At 36.3% G+C, this 16,874-nt stretch overlaps 1 protein-coding gene across 1 annotated transcript in view; it reads right to left on the reverse strand.

Moving 5' to 3' along the window:
* Positions 1–10,290, reverse strand: part of zcchc7 (zinc finger, CCHC domain containing 7) — a 51,128-nt gene extending 40,838 nt beyond the window's left edge. The window contains exons 1-2 of the mRNA XM_026204035.1: positions 10,195–10,290; positions 7,958–8,541 (exon numbers count right to left, since the gene is read on the reverse strand). Of these exons, the coding sequence (XP_026059820.1) occupies positions 7,958–8,528 (571 nt within the window). The 5' untranslated portion in view covers positions 8,529–8,541; positions 10,195–10,290. The remainder of the gene's footprint in view (positions 1–7,957; positions 8,542–10,194) is intronic.
* Positions 10,291–16,874: the final 6,584 nt, after the last annotated feature.

Raw genomic sequence — 16,874 nt, forward strand, 5'->3', positions numbered from 1 at the left:
GATTATGTAGAATACAACAGGATAAAATATATTTAACATTCTGAATAGGCAGAAGCAAAACAATGCCAATATCAATACAAATACATTTTAAAAGATCACTGCTTTCATATGATAAACATTATGATCAAACCATATCATGCATCTATAGCTGACTGGATTCGGATATTTCTTATAAATGCCAATTAAGACCATTCCATAACATCATATTACTACATATTTTGTAATAATGATATTGAAAACAATTAATATTTGTACAATAAAACAACCAAAAAAGGCTTATCTCAATATATATATATATATATATATATATATATATATATATATATATATATATATATATATATATATATATATATATATATATATATATATATATATATATAAACACAGCCTTGTTCTGTGATTTTATGGTGAATCTCTGTTTGTGTGAGGACATGGCGTCTGTTCAAACACACCGTGTGGAGAAATGGGTGTGGTGTTTCAGCTGAAGTGGCACTGCTGTGCCCAGATAAGAGTTGATGCCTATCCCTGCCACACACACAAACACACACACACACACCTCCCGGTCCACACGCTCACAATAACACACAAACACACATCAGCACCACTTGTCTTACACACACAAACTTACACCCCAAAAAGCCCTCCAATCTCACAACACAGACCTACAGACACATATCCCCTCACACAGCTGCCACGCCTCACACACACACACACACACACACACACACACACACACACACACAGCTGCGAGAATCTTGTAGCACTATGCAGTCTTCATAAATCCTGCAGATAAAACACCTTCACTCTCCAGCACTCAGCAACACAAGTTACACAACACAGTCTCATTTCTCCGGCCCGACCGCTGGCGTCTCGAGCTAAATCAGTCTGATCCATCCGTAATGATGCACTCTACTATTGACTGCGCATTCAAAACAATCACAATCACATTCACCTTATCTTCAAGCTCTTCTCGATACACAGTTCAATGTGTTAAAAAAGGTACGTAAAACATACATATGGAGGAATTCAACAAAGAAACACAAACTATAAGGTCTAGTAATCTAACAAATCCTTGACAAAGATTTATCCTACAGAAACTGAACGCAAGATTCCTGATTTGTAGGCTTAAACAACGTTTTTTTTTTTATGTAAAAAAAAAAATGTTATAAATGCAAACATATGCAAAATTAAAAAGAGTTTTACATCGATTTCACACAATAAGCAACTTCAAATATAATATTGTCCAATATAATCTATTTTTTCTATTATTATCTCAACTCTGTGTTGTAGGAATCTCGTTTGCTCTCTCAAAGTGAGTAAAATAAAAATGTGACTGTAAAAAATATATGAAAAAAATGCATTACACTGATACAAAAAAAGAGACCTATTGTTACAAAAAAAAAAAATCAGTTCTTTCCACAAAAATAGTAAGCAGCACAACTGATTTCATAACTGATAATAATTAGAAATGTCTCTTGAGCACCAAATCATGTTTTCTGAAGGATCATGTGACACTGAAGACTGGAGTAAGGCTGGTGAGAATTCAGCTTTGCTATTACAGGAATGAATAAAATATATTAACATTGAAAACAATTTGTTATAATATTGCACAATATTATACTGTATTTTTATCAAATAAACAGCCTTTGTTGCCAAATGAGCAAAAAATAAATTAGTCTCATTCATTAAGATAAGCATTCTTTATATAACCATTGCTTCTCGATCACTTCCATGTAGACTATAAGAAAGTCAAAGGAAAACAAAGGTGATTGACAGCTTTCAGTTATTGGTGGAGGTCTGGGTGTGGTCACATTAAACCGGGTGAGAGGGAAATACAAGGAAAAGAGGGAGACGAGGCGATGACGGCAAGAGAAAACCACAACCAATAGGATACAGTGAGTGACAAGGCCACGTTCACTACTCTGAAAATGGCAGTCAAGTCACAACAGACAGAGAAAGAGAGCTAAGAACAGAACAATTCACAACTACGAATAAGCAGTAATGCCATTTCAGAACCCTTGAAAGAAAAAGAGGGAGATGGAGGCTAATATCTTACCTTATGCCCTGCAGTATATCAAACACACTCAGAGACATTTCTCTTTCAAACACCCACCCATGCATTCAGCTTAAACTAATGTCCATCTGCTGCCACTGCTTTAGTCCAGCCTAATGACAAAGTTTGGTGTTCACAGGGCGAAAAACCAGACAGAACCAAAAAGGGGAGGGAAAAACACTGGGAAAAAAAAGATAAAAAAGGGGGAAAGGGAAATTAAAAAGGCACAAAGGGGGAAGAAAAAAGAAAGTGTGACCACTGAGGAAGGCTCAACAACTCTAATTCAAGTTTAGAGCCCCCCTTTTCAGAGTGTTTCCCCTCCTTTCTTCTTTTTTTTTTTTTTTTTTTTTTGGAGGCTCTCATTTTTTCTTGTCTGTTCTGTTTGAGTGGGGTCCAAGGGCCCCCCTCCATGCCTCCATCCTAAAGTCAGATAGATTCAGAGAGACAACCTGTGTGTGTGCTGGACTGTAAGGACAAATAGGATGTTTGGGAGGGATTTTGGGGATGCTTTTGTCTCTTTGTGCCATCGTTATACTTTTCCACACACTGACCTGTCTGTCTGTCTGTCAAAGTATTATAGAACTGAAATACTACTAAAATATTGCTTCAGTTAAATATAAACACATCAAATGATTAATAATCCCTGGCTTGTATTTTTTAAATGTCTACCATTCTTCAAATCAACTTCTGTTGACCAGTAGGTGTGTATCTGTTACCATACAGTAACATCAACACTAACAACTGTAGAGAATTGGATTTTAGGGAGTATGTGTCACAGTATGTTGTTCGGCTGACACATCACATACTTGAGACTTAGCAACTGAGGAGAATTGGATTTGTGTGAGAGTGTGTGAGTCTGTGTGCTCAAATGAAATTAGTCACCGCTGTCTAAAGCTTTTTACTAGTCTATCATAAACACAATCAATCACAATCATACTAAATACAAATCCCCAATGGGGAGTGCATATAGCCATGACCAGACGGGAAATGTTTACAAATAAAAATGTGTTTATTTCCCTTATGCACACTGTGTTTTAGTATCTTTGATTTCACTTAAATATATCTGAACTCTGAGATTTCAAGTATGTATAATATTTAAATATTAATTATTTCATGATTTTGAAAATGACACAAAGGGAAACAAATGTTTCTATTAACTGGCCGAGTAAAGGCCAATGCCAATTATCTAAATTTAGTCACAAATCTGCCAATTCACATTTATGTATTTGACAGATGCTTTTATTCAAAGCAACTAACATTGCATTTCAAGAATTCATTTTATCAGTTGGATTACATTGCCTTTACTAGCACCGTTCTCTAAAGCAGCTGATTTCATAATTGATAATAATTCAAAATGTTTCTTGAGCACCATATCAGCATATAAGAATGATTTCTGAAGAATCATGTGACACTGAAAACTGGAGTAACATCTGATGAAAATTCAGCTTTGCCATCACAATAATCATTTATTTTAAAAAATATATTTTTATCTTAAGAAATAGTTATTTTAAACTGTAGCAATATTTCACAATATTACAGTTTTGAGATTTCTTGATCAAAGGAGTCAGCCTTAATGACAAAATTCTTGGACCCCATGTATGTGTGTATATGATAAAGAAATCATGATAAAATACATTATGATTAAGGATGTCAGTTTAATTTGTGGGGCCAATGACAAAATTATCAAGAACTTCCCACTTTGGCAAAAGTAATCAAGTCCACTGAACACACTTTTTTTTTTTGCTAAGAAATCCTCACCTACATTCCCACCTCACCCGAGTGTCTTTTGTCAAGCTCTACCACAGTTAACCCGGCAATGGAAACCTCTGGCTTTAAGACGTGTAAGTGCACAGGCAGATGCAACCTCTCCAGCCACTTCCTCCCAGCTCCCCTCCCTTGTGTGACCCACATGTTCTGGAGTGCGGGGTCAAGCCCCAGAGATCAGAGACACAGAGCAGAAAAAGAGAGACAGAGAGCTACCCCTTTCCTTCCTTCGCCCCCTGTTTATCCCTCTGTACCCCTCCCCTCTCTCTCTGTCTCACTCTCTCTCTCTCTCCCTCCACTGAATCTCTCTCTGGGTAACAAAAGCAGGCCAGGGCAGGAGAAGGCCCCCTCTGCACATGAGTGTGAGAGGCATGACCGACAGAGCAGAAATACCAGCCCACAGACTCCTCCACAGTCACCATTCAAATAAGCAATAGAGAGCAAGAGAAGGATGGACGGATGGATGGATGGATGGAGGGAAAGAGGGAGAAAAGACACAATGAAACACTCTGTATTTAAAGGGGAGAACTAGATAAAAAGAAAGAGAGAAGAAGAAAGAGTAGAAAATGAATAACAGGAACAGGAAGGAGTCTCCGAATGGAAATGAGGACAACACATTCAGGGAGGATTGAGGAAAAAAGAGAAGAGAAGAACGATTGAAAGAAACAGAGAGAGAGGTTTGCTGCTTTGCTGAGCTTTGCAGGTTAACCTAATGTGTAGATCTGGAGAGATTTGCAAATACATTTTTATTCATCTATGATTAAAGTCTCTCTCTCGCTCACGCTCTCTGACAGGAGGTTTGTTATGTTTTGTTTGTTTTTTCCTCTACATACACAGAAATATTCCCTCATTGCTTTTCCTGCATGTTCTCACATGCATGCAAATTAACTTTACTCACGTGAAGTCAGATGCATGTGCTCACGCACACACCTAGTCATTTCGATCGGCACAGTAACTTTACAACAAGTACATGAGGATGAGACATCAGATTCAGTGATTAGTGAATCTGAATTAGCCAAGTGAATTGGGGATAAACACAAATTTTTGCTTACATTAACACGAATGGAGACCACAGGTGCTCTGGCCTGCAAACCATACAAACCATTGGGTGCGCCCCCATACAAATACTGACTAACAAACTAACACCTTAAAAAAATACATTTTCTTACAGGTCAAAGAATATCAGGTTTTTGTGCACAATATGATTCAAAACTGCCTGGGAAAGAAATTCAAATGTAAAAAATAAAAGAATAAAACAAATAAACAATTTATTAAAAAAAGAATATTGAGAGACATTGTGCTCTCAAATGTCATTTGCATTCTTATATTTGTTCACACTTTATTTTAAGGTCCAATTCTTGCTATTAAATGCACACCACTTTTTTTTTTTTTTAAATAGGCTAATTTTCCAACTCCCCTAGAGTTAAACAGTTGAGTTTTCCCATTTTCGAATCCATTCCAGTTCATTGCGCCTGCTGCACCCATGGTACAGGAGAAAATTTCCTTGATTATTACACTGGAATGAAACTATAGCTCTTAGCCATATCAGACTAAAAAAATCGCAACTTTTCATTTTCTGTTGGTCTTAGTACATTATGCAACTACAGAAGAATCAAGTTTTAAATAGGAAAAATACAGGAACTGCACTCTAATTTGGTCATTTTTGAGCGAGATGCTAACAGACTAATCAGATTCAATGATCTATGCAAAGCTAAGCTAAAAGTGCTACCGTTAGAACCGGAGATCGGCTGAATGGATTTGAAAACAGTAAAACTCTACTGGAGTTGGACAATGAGCATATTTTCAAAAAATAGTGATTTATATGTTAAGTCAATGCAAAGACGCGAATAGACATCCTGCAGCACTTTTCCCGCGAATGAGGCGGCGCAAAAGACACGCTTCGCGCAATAGACGCTATGCGAATTGAGCTTTTCAGGCGTTTTAATGCACAAAATGCATGTGAAAAATAGGTTTTAGCGAAATTTTGCACCACGTTAGCCAATCAGAAGCTTGCTCTAGTAGTGACGTGATTACGACATAGCGAGCGGAGGGAAAATCCGAAACAACAATGGAGGACAGTCATCGTCGCTGTATGTGGATAGCCGGTGTATGATGTATGATACTTCTTCATACTTTTACAAAAACAAGAATAAAAGGGATCTTGCTAGGAGGAAATAGATTAATTGAATGAAGAATGATATTTTATGTTGAACCACTAAAGAGTCAGAGCCAGCGGCAAATGTCAGAAGGACTAGCCGAGTAGAGTGTGCTCTCAGTGGATACATGATCACTGAGCTCCCGCTGATCGCATGGAGCTTGTCTCTGAAATCGGCGAAACACATTTTTAAATAGGTGCTGTCTTTATAAATAAACTGCATATTTGAGTTTAAAAAAAAAACGATATTCTTGCCTTAAATGCTTTTAAAACTACATTTCATGACACCATAACAGTAATATTTTGAAAGTTATCTGAACAAAAGGTGGTTGAAATGCAGGCGGCAAGGAAGTCGAACGGAAGTTGAAGTCGGCTGGGTGCCGCCATCTTGTAGCAGAACTTCACTTGCATTAGCATTCCCATTGACTCCCATTCATTTTGGCGTCACTTTGACAGCGAATAACTTTACATCTGAGGCGTTTAAAGACTCCGTTGGTCCATTATTTATTTCTAAAGATACACAACAATGTATAAAGGGCTCCATTACCCTCTATGTTACATTATGGCCCCGTGGAAACAGTTTTTGTGAAAATAGGCTAACGATTGCGTTATAACCACGCGACTCTCTGTCGCATTACCGTACAGACAGGAGGAGAAGCTCGTAGGCAATTAACTTAATATGGCGTACTGGCATTACATTTTAAAAAACTATACAAAATAATTAATCAGAGTACTTACTCCTGCTCACTCACGCCAAAGAACTCCCCGCTCAAGCTCGCCGTCTCTGCAAGATTAACGATGGCAGTTTGCACGCACAGCTACTAGAACATTTACATCTGTCAGACAGGTTGCTGACGTCATCAAGCTTAGTTTGAGTCTGCGCATCAGAAATGGAAGTGCTAAAAAACGCTAAAAATGGGCTTCACTTTATCAGTTGAGTTCCAATGGGGTCGCTGTGTCCATTTCTTTTACTGTCTATGTTGAAATCACAATGCTGCCTGAACTCAACTGGCAGAAACCCCCCATGACGTGAACTCACGTCTGTTGTGAAGTGAATTTCACGAGCGAATGAAGCAAATAAACTCAAAATGTTCAAGCGTCCAACTACAAGTCGTGTCTGGTGTGAAAGCACAGTAAGGCCTCTTTTTTTCAAACCTAAGTTGATGGCTTCAAAGGCATGGTATATAGTGTACAAGACACAAGGGCTAATTTACTTTACATTTTCAATCTTGACAGCCCATATTAATAGATACATTGTATAGAAAACCGAAGCACTAACATTCTACAAAATACCTTTGTATTACATGGAACTCGAGTTCTACAGAAGCACATGTGGGTGTGAAAATGACCGAATCTTTTTTCTTTTTTAATCAGGGGATCGCAACAGAAGATAAAGGGAGGTCCCCAATAACTCACCCTCATGTCGTTTAACTGCATTACATTCTTTCTTGTGTGGAATACGAAAGAAGACATTTTGAAGAACATTAGTACTCACTCAAGTAAAAACTCAAACCTTTCTCAAAATATTGTAAATTACACAAAAGAAACACATACAGAAAATCATACAGGGATGGAATGACACGAGGATGAGTAAATGAACTATTTCTTTAAATATGCACTAATCATGTTTTTGTTAACATTCTGTTTATACTATGGAAGCCCAGATTGCACAGGTAATTTTGTGATTTTGTATATATATACAGTCACAGTGTGAGATATAAAATGACATTATGAGAAATTAAGAGTAAACTTAGTACAGACAGTATAAAGTGCTGAACTTAGTCCTGAATTTTAAGCATTCTTGAGAGTAATGTTTAACAGATTACCTGCGTCTAATTTAATTGTGTAACCGTTTCTTATGTCTTAATTAAAGTGTGGACTTGTAAAGCATTAATGTGATAGAAAAAAAAATTAGTGGCTGCACTTTTATAAAAACAACACTAAAATATGCTCAAAAATACATGGTTGGGTAAAATCCTTACCTGGTAAGGAGAGGTTGAGCTGGATGTTCTGATCTCCATCCTGTTTGTCCCGGCCCAGAATCATCCAGTTCTCCAGCCCATCCGAGTCCGAATCCAGATCCTCCACAAAAGGAGGTACAGATTCAGAAGAGCTGTCTTCTGAATCAGATTCCAACACAACTTCATCATCTGGGGAGCTACTTCTTGCTTGAACTTGTGGTAGGGAGGGTGAAAGCAAGCTATGGGTCTGCAACTTCTTGTTCCAGCGTTTTGATGATTGACCCTTTTTAGCACATACGCTGTCGTCTTCCTCAGAGCTGTCTGACTCTGTGATAGCATCTGTGCCAGAGTCAATCACAATAAAATCTACAGGTGGAGCATGAGGCAAGGGTTTCTGCTGTGTTTGAGTCTGTGGTACTGATGACTGGACCTCTCTCGAGTCCTCACGGTCCTCCTGGATCTCAGTGCTGTAGTGCAGCTGGGAATAAAGCTGGAACTCCAGTTCACTGTCGTTGTCAGACAAACTCGAGTCCGCATCATCCCGGTACAACTCGTCCTCGTAGTCATCCCGCTCCTGATACCCTGAGAACATCTCAAGGAGAGCCCTAAACAGAGAGCAGCCGAGTTGCAACCAACAGCATGAGTCATCATTCAGAAGCCATAAAGATTTTTTCAGCATATCACCCTGTAAAAATCTGTACAGGATCTTAAAAACTATATACATGTGTGTGTGTGTGTGTGTGTGTGTGTGTGTGTGTGTGTGTGTGTGTGTGTGTGTGTGTGTGTGTGTGTGTGTGTGTGTGTGGCAAACAGAAATGTATCGGTTTTGTAACATTTATTTTACAAAACATAGATCAAGTAACACTTTGCAATAAGGTTTCTTTTGTTAATAGTTAACTACATTTGTAACAAACTAATACTGAAAAATATTCTAAAGCATTTTTTTTATCTTAATATTGATATCAACATTTACTAGTATTATATAAAATGAAAATTTGTAACAACTAATGTTAGCTAACGGACCTCAGCTGAATTTTTATTAATTGACAATGATTAATAAATACTGTAACAAATGTATTGTTCATTGTTAGTTAATTTTATTACTTAACAAACGTTAACAAATGGAACCTTACTGTAAAGTGTTAACCAAAATCCTTACAAAACAAACATGTTTAATTTATATGAGATATAATATGCAATAATAATGGAAAATTAAACAGCTGGAATTTTACTCCATGGAAACTTCAGAAACGTTTATAAACAACTTTTGGTGAGCATTATTTGAATATTATTCATTATCATTTTGATCAACAGAACTAAAATACATGCTGTGGGAGACAACTGCATAGTTTATGGTAAACACTGCAATATTTCATTTGTCATTAAATGATCGTATGTTATATATCACCTGAGCCATTGAAAAACATATATTGTGAGATGTAGAAGGCTTTTCCTGGAAGAAACAATATTAATTTACTGCCCATTCTGACCCCTTCAACTTTATAATCATTCAGAGAGACAGGGGAGAAGTTAGATAGGATAAATGAAATGAAAATGAAATCAGACAGTATCAGGAAAATACATAAACAGTTCTTCGAACGGTCATACTTTTATTAAAATACAGGACTTGCATAGAGCCAAGAGAAGACAATCTCTATCCATAAAGCAAAGTGCAATGACATGAACATAAAACAGCAGCTGTTTAGTTTTGGTCAAACTGTCAGTTTGTATCCTGAAGGATGACGGTACAACCAGATCAATGGAGCTTTCTATATGTCTCAATTTTACATAAGGATACACATCTGCACTTTTCTTTTAAATTTAGCATGTTTGACAGCAGCACGTAAGTCACAAATATATATGTCTGGTCAAATCCATCAACTTTTCCCAAGATTATGTACACAACACAAGCCATGGATACTATGCCAGCTGGTTAGCTTAAAACCTAGATTACAGTAAACAAGAAACCTAGAGTATTCACAATAACAAATACATGTATAAAACCTATGAGTAATAAACCACTTGTACTGTAACAGCCTAAAGATAACATATTTCTGATGGATGAACATGTGTTAGCATCAGTGCTATCAAGTGCTGCTCAATGACCCACGTGTGTTCACGTACACATGGACGCCGGCTGAGGACGTATTACTAATAAACGTGCACGACAACAGGGTTTAAAACATTTGCAACCTCAGCTACACCATCCATATGACAGGTTTTACTGAGTCTGGTACGAAACTGAATAAAAATCTGACCTGTTTATAAGTTCCGATTTGCAAAACAAACAGGGACACCCGCTTCCGGACTCCACAGGAAAATTAAATGGTTGGCCAACTAGTCTTCGTCCCTGGGAAAAAAAGTTCTACATTTAGCACACGAACGGAAGGTTGCTTGACTCTGAGTCTGGTGATTGTTTTTAATATTAACATGCTTGTTCATAGTGTGACTGAGAGAGGACCTGTTCTCTCTTGAATTTTCTGTTTGTATAAAGTTTAGAAGAAACATTAGTAGAGTTAGGCATTAAACAATGGTTCCTGAATTTATACCTTCAGTCCTGGGAAACAATCTTTACACCTTATTTAAAAATAAAGAGTGTCTTTTGGGAAAGGTTTCACCTAATTTCATGATAGATGATGACAATAATAATAACAACGACAATAAAAATAACAATTTTGTTTTGTTTAGCCATTGATAAACAATGATCAAAATCATTGCAAAATTCTTCTGAAAATTATTGGTGGTAAACAAAAAATTATAATACAAAATAAAATAAAGCCACACACAATATGATAAACAGTAGCATTGCCTCATTGGCTGCAGAAATACATACATACACACACACATATATAGGCTACAAAATCTATTCCGAATGAATAAATAAATAAATATATAATCAGAATCAGAATCAGAAAGAGCTTTATTGCCAAGTATGCTTACGCATACAAGGAATTTGTTTTAGTGACATAAGCTTCCAGTACACAGAGACAACAACACACAGAAAAAAATAAAAATAAAAAAAATAAAAAAGATATTTACAAATTGACAAATAAATAAGTGTATAAACAATTGTGCTATAAATGATAATGGAATAGGATTGAGTGAGATGCAGGAATGTTCTAGGATGGAGGGTTAACAAATAAATATAAGGATATTGCACGTTTATAAGCATAAGTAGGGAACATTTAACCCTGGGGGAAGAAACTGTTCTTGTGCCTTGCTGTTCTGGTGTTTGCGGCTCTGAGGCGCCGGCCAGATGGCCAAAGTTCAAAGATGGAGTGACTTGGATGTGAGGGATCCAGAGTGATTTTCTGAGCCCTTTTCCTCACTCTGGATGTATACAGTTCTTGAAGGGTGGGCAGGGGAGCACCAATAATCCTTTCAGCAGTCCGAACAGTTCTCTGTAGTCTTCTGATGTCTGATATAATTAATACAAATTTATTAATATATTTATTTTTGCAGCCAATTTATGAGGCAATGTTGTGTGTTGGGTTTTTACTAGAATTTGCTTTCCATTATATGTATATGTGTTTGTGTGCGTGTGTGTGTGTGTGTGTGTGTGTGTGTGAGAGAGAGAAGTTCAGATACAAAAGCCTCTAAGCGCCATCTTAAATTGTCCTCTAAAATGAGCATTTTTATCAGGCTCCTATGCTTATGTTAAGTTATTTCACTTTAATAGCAATGAAAAGAACATATTCACTGCCATTAAAGTGAAATTACTGAACCTACACACAGGAGCCTGATAAAAATGCTAATCTACAGCATTTTACACATACTGGTGGATTAACCATTGCAGAAACATGAAAATAAAATGTTTGGTAATAACCAATACTGTTTTTGAAGTTTATGGCAGCTGTAGCACAAATATATAACATTGGGTTGGGTTAGGTTTATTTATATACACACACTTTTTTATTTACTTTTGCAAGCAAGTTATGAAGCAATGTTATTGGCAACATGTGTGTTTATAATATCTGGTATATATATTTAAGACTATTTTATTTCTACCAAATAGTTAGTCAAAACATAAGCTGGCATTTCAAGACTTTGGCCTTTTATGAAATGTGAACTTCTTGCTATCTTTATTGCTGTTGTAGACATAACATGCGAAATGTTCTTTTATAAGTGGCTGTGTTTGGCCTCTTCTGAGGTCCATATTTACATATCTTAACAGGCAGCATATCTGTCAGAAACATCAAAATATAGATCGCATTCATATTCTTTCTTTCTTTCTTTCTTTCTTTCTTTCTTTCTGTTTTTGTGAAATCACAGCCTACCTTTATCATCTCCAGTGCCTATGACATGAACGGAGCATGTGACTGATGTGGGAATCATGGTGTGAATGCCATCTGATTCTGAAGACGTCTCCATGCGTGTCAGTGTCAGAAAAGTCCATCAAAGCAGTGGATTGTTTTCTTTCAAAAGGTTACATTTCCTAAATGAACCCAAAAGCCCACCACATATACCATATTTTAGGAGAAAGCAGAAATAGTGATTGTCGCTCGAGAATAGAATGCCTGGCTGCTCCACAGAAATGGCCATATTGGACATATTTGTTGATCGTTATTCCTATTATTGTCTTAAAAGGAAAAAGGGCAGCGTTTGTTCGTCGGTTAATCTGCACAAATTCAAACCAGTCGGGTGTTGAAGATGGAGTCACCAGCGAGGATGCAGGCTTTCCCATTCCAATATCTGATTCCACATGGCTGTTCTGCATGAGAAAGATTTTCATTTAGGAAATGAAGCCAAATGGCCACCTTCAGCAACCCCTGCATTTATATCGCTGATGCCTCCACAGCCTGCACCTTCAGTGTGTCATTCAAGTGTAACATTGACCCATACTGTGCTATGATCAATATTTGAGCATACAATTATCATGGCATTGAAAGTTATAAGTCTATTTGGGTGCTATATAAAAAAAAAAAAACATAATAGCTTTATTACTACTGTATGAGAAGCAAACTATAGGTATCTGTAGATTTTCTGATGAAAACAATCACAGCACAAGAGTACAAAAAATAAGAAGTTTCTAAGAATGCTGAGTTAATATTAAATGTAAAAAAAGAAAAATTAAAAAGGTTGTCCATTGCCATCTCTCTCTCTCTCTCTCTCTCGCTCTCTCGCTCTCATCTTTGTGCAGATTTAATATCCAGATCCTTTGGTTCTGACAATTTATTATTCATAATGATGTCATTTGTTCCCTTTTGAGGGTCCACTTAAAACAGTTGTTCCCAACACTGGTCCTGGAGGCACCCCAACACTGCACATTCTGCATGTCTCCTTTCTCTGACACTCCAGTTTCAGATCTTGGAGTCTGTACTAATGAGGCGATGACCTGAATGTGTTTGATTAAGAACACATGCAAAGCGTGCAGTGTTGGGGTGCCTCCAGGACCAGTGTTGGGAACCACTGACTTAGAATATCAAGGCACAGTTTGACCCCAGCATGTTGCTACACGTAACACGATCTGGAACAAAACATTCAGTGAAGAAACCCATGTTCTCTTTGTGTGGTCTGGTGTTGTGCCAAGTGTTGACAGGTTTAGAACTGGCACTTTTTCCTGCTGAGGCTTGGTGTTCACTCATTCTGTAGACATTTTCACACTTGTTATCAGGTTAATACTTAGAATACATCATTATAATAAATCACTCATATAGATAATGAACCATTTGATATAGATTTTGGCAACACCAAATGTCATGTTTCTGGAGAAATGCTATAGGACAACTTTTTTAATTATTCTTTTCCGCTTGCTGAGAATTTAAGAGAACACCTCTGCAAAAGTTAACACATTTTCATGTGAAAAAAAAAGACAACAAAAAGATACCCCATCAGTGTTATCTGTATATTAAACTAACAGCACTGGCCATGATCTTTCTCTCTTCAAATATGAAAAACCTGCATTTTAACCATTTTGAATGGTTAAATAAGCATAAGGGGGAAATTATGGTTTCACAGATTTGACCACACAGCAAAAAAATAAAAATGAATAAATAAAACCTTTTTATTTGTGAGGTAGATATTATAACCAAACAAATTCTGTCATGTCCTGTCGTTGGTAACTAGATATAGACATAAGATGGCCTATGTAAATTAATTAATACCGACAGTTGCTTACCAAAATTGCCTTATTTTTTCGAAATACAGTTACAGATGCTTTATGTGGAGCCATGGGAGATCTCTTTCGGAATATTCCTTTATCTGTTTGTTTGTTTGACGACAGTGTTGGCTTTTGTTTCCACAGTAAAAACAATAATTTTAGTTCTACTCTGTATTTTGAGGGAAAAGTGGTTGGCATTTTTTGAAAGGGATATAGGACAAGAAACATTCAAAAGTATGCTTCTGTCAGAAACATCGATGATCAGATGAGAGACAGCCAGTCCGATAAGACAATTTTGGATTAGTTTTATGTGAGCTTGCGTGTAAAAATAAATAAAAATAAATAAACAAATAAATAAACTCGTTTATTGGACTTCTATTCATAACATCATTCACAGAACAAATGAGCAGAATAAAAAATGGAGGCGTCATTAATGTTGTTGATTTCTCTATGTATTTGTTTACTTTTTGTTTTAATTGTCCGCTTTGACTCGGTCAAAAGCGATTATTTCCGCTTCCAGCAGGGCAACAGCCAAAATCACTCCTTACCAAAAACTCTCCGCGCTTTAATTACTTTATTAATTAAATTAAGAAGGAGACTGAAACACTCTATTTTGTTATCCTATCACGTTTAGACTGCATGTGTGGAGCAATGTTGCCAAACGAAATATCCACAGAGTCATGATGTAGCCTAGGCTATAAAAACCTTTTTTATAAATAAATGTATTACTTATTATTTCATACTAAATAATTTTGTAATCATTTGCTTAAAGCTCAAATATATTTCCAAACATATTTGTAACTTTTTTTTACGTTTACAGAGCAATTCGCTTCTAAAAATAAATAAATTATGCCTTACAAATATACCATAATAACCATGTTTTATGCAAATAATAATAATAATAATAGCCATATTTTCTACAACTATTGCACTACAGTATAATAAACTATATGGAAAAACCTTTATAATGCCAAAAAATATAAGATTTGACATTTCTTGCCTTTATTCTTTTAATAATATTACCAGCTTTACCAGGTACAGTGGTAAAACTATAGCAGCAATATTATTATTATCAATTTATTACTAAATAGGCTATTTTGTTAATAATAATAGTAATAATAATAATAATAATGTTTTAATCTTTCATTAAACAGGCACACATGTAATAAAATACAGTTAATAAAGCTACAAAGGTACATTCTTATAGATTTCATTTTTGTAAAATAAGATGCAGTGTAAAACGGCTCATCAACACTGAACTCAGAAATCAAATTCTAAAAAATAAAAAAAATAAAACAATGTTGTCGCACTTGATGTCCTAAAAATTCAGCCTTGGGTTTGGCCATCGTGGAAAATAATTATTTTATTTTAAAGTCTATTATGAATTCCATGGATGGATGCAAACAGAAGCCCTGTGGTCCCAAGTGTTAAAAGATGTGACAAGAAGGGAGAAAGAGGAAGAAAGAGTGGACGTTGATGTAAGTTTATGTAGGACAAGTTTGGCCTTTGATCTTGGAGCGGAGAGTCGTGTGTAGCGATGCGGTTACATCGCCTCAGGTCACCGTGACAACAGCCACCTGCACAGTAACACTGTCAGAGCTCCAGAAGCCCAAACTCACCTCAAAATACAGCCCCACTTTCTAATGATTTCATTTATTTGTTTATCGCAAATGAATACAGACTTTCCGTCATGCGCGAAAAGTATTGTAATTAAATAATTGACCTCTGGGCCAAAATTATCTGAAACAAGCCACGGGCCACTCCGTATTAAATTAATAAGGTCTAAAGCCTCATTCATTATTCTGCCTTTAGCCCTCTATCAATGGAACATGGCTTTATGAGGCGCGATTAAATGAGCTACATTTGTTGTTTTCTGAGTAGAGGTCAGAGAGTGCCGCACTGCGCGTCAGTCGCATTGTTCAGCGCTCAATTGTGTCTGTGTCGCCCATGAACCTCGAGACCTCAAATTATCGCCTGTCATCATCCAGCGCGTGCATTCACGTGCATTGTTGGTGTTACGAAAAAAAGAATATATATTCTGCAGAAGTCTTGTTAGATGCTTTAAAAAATGCAGTGCAACCAAAAAGTCTCACCATATTTATTTATTTATTTTATTTGGTAACACTTTTCCCTATTCTGTAAACATTATTAAACCTGCATATTGTTTGACATGTCTAAATGTTTATGCATATTAATTTATAATAGACTATATATCTAAATGAATGCTGTACTGTTTTAAATAAAATAGGCCTATTTTATAACGTAATATATTTAAAAAAGTTACTGTAGTGTTATTTGACTTTAATAAACCCGAAATTATAGCTCGGTTACGATTCTGGCACATGCTTAAAATGATTTTGGTTAAATTGTATTTTAAGGTGTCCTTGTTACAGTGTAATTATGCATTTAAGTACGAGTAGTACTATGGGATAAGGGTTTAGTTTAGGGTTACTTGCATGCAATTAGGCCCATGCATAATTACTATTTTAACTACATTTAACATGCAACAAGGTCACCTTAAAAAAAAGTGTTAACATGTTTTTTTTTTTTTTTTTTTTTTTTTTTTTTTTTTTTTACTAAATATCATGTTGTGTATTTACTTATCTCCTGAATCCCAAATGAACCCACTTAAACTTGTCAGCATGACTGAGAGACAGAGATAGAGGGAGCGAAAGTGATGTTTGAAAAGTGTTACCAACAAATTAATAGATATACGCGCCTACGCATAGAACCACTGCCCATATCTGAAAAGAGGAGCAGTTGTGCGTGTGTGTGTGTGTGTGTGTGTGTGTGTGTGTGAGAGAGAGAGAGAGAGAGAGAGGAAGAAAGAGAGAGAAA

The sequence above is a fragment of the Carassius auratus genome, chromosome 26, assembly GCF_003368295.1.
Source record: "Carassius auratus strain Wakin chromosome 26, ASM336829v1, whole genome shotgun sequence".
In the NCBI taxonomy this organism is placed as follows: Eukaryota; Metazoa; Chordata; class Actinopteri; order Cypriniformes; family Cyprinidae; genus Carassius; species Carassius auratus.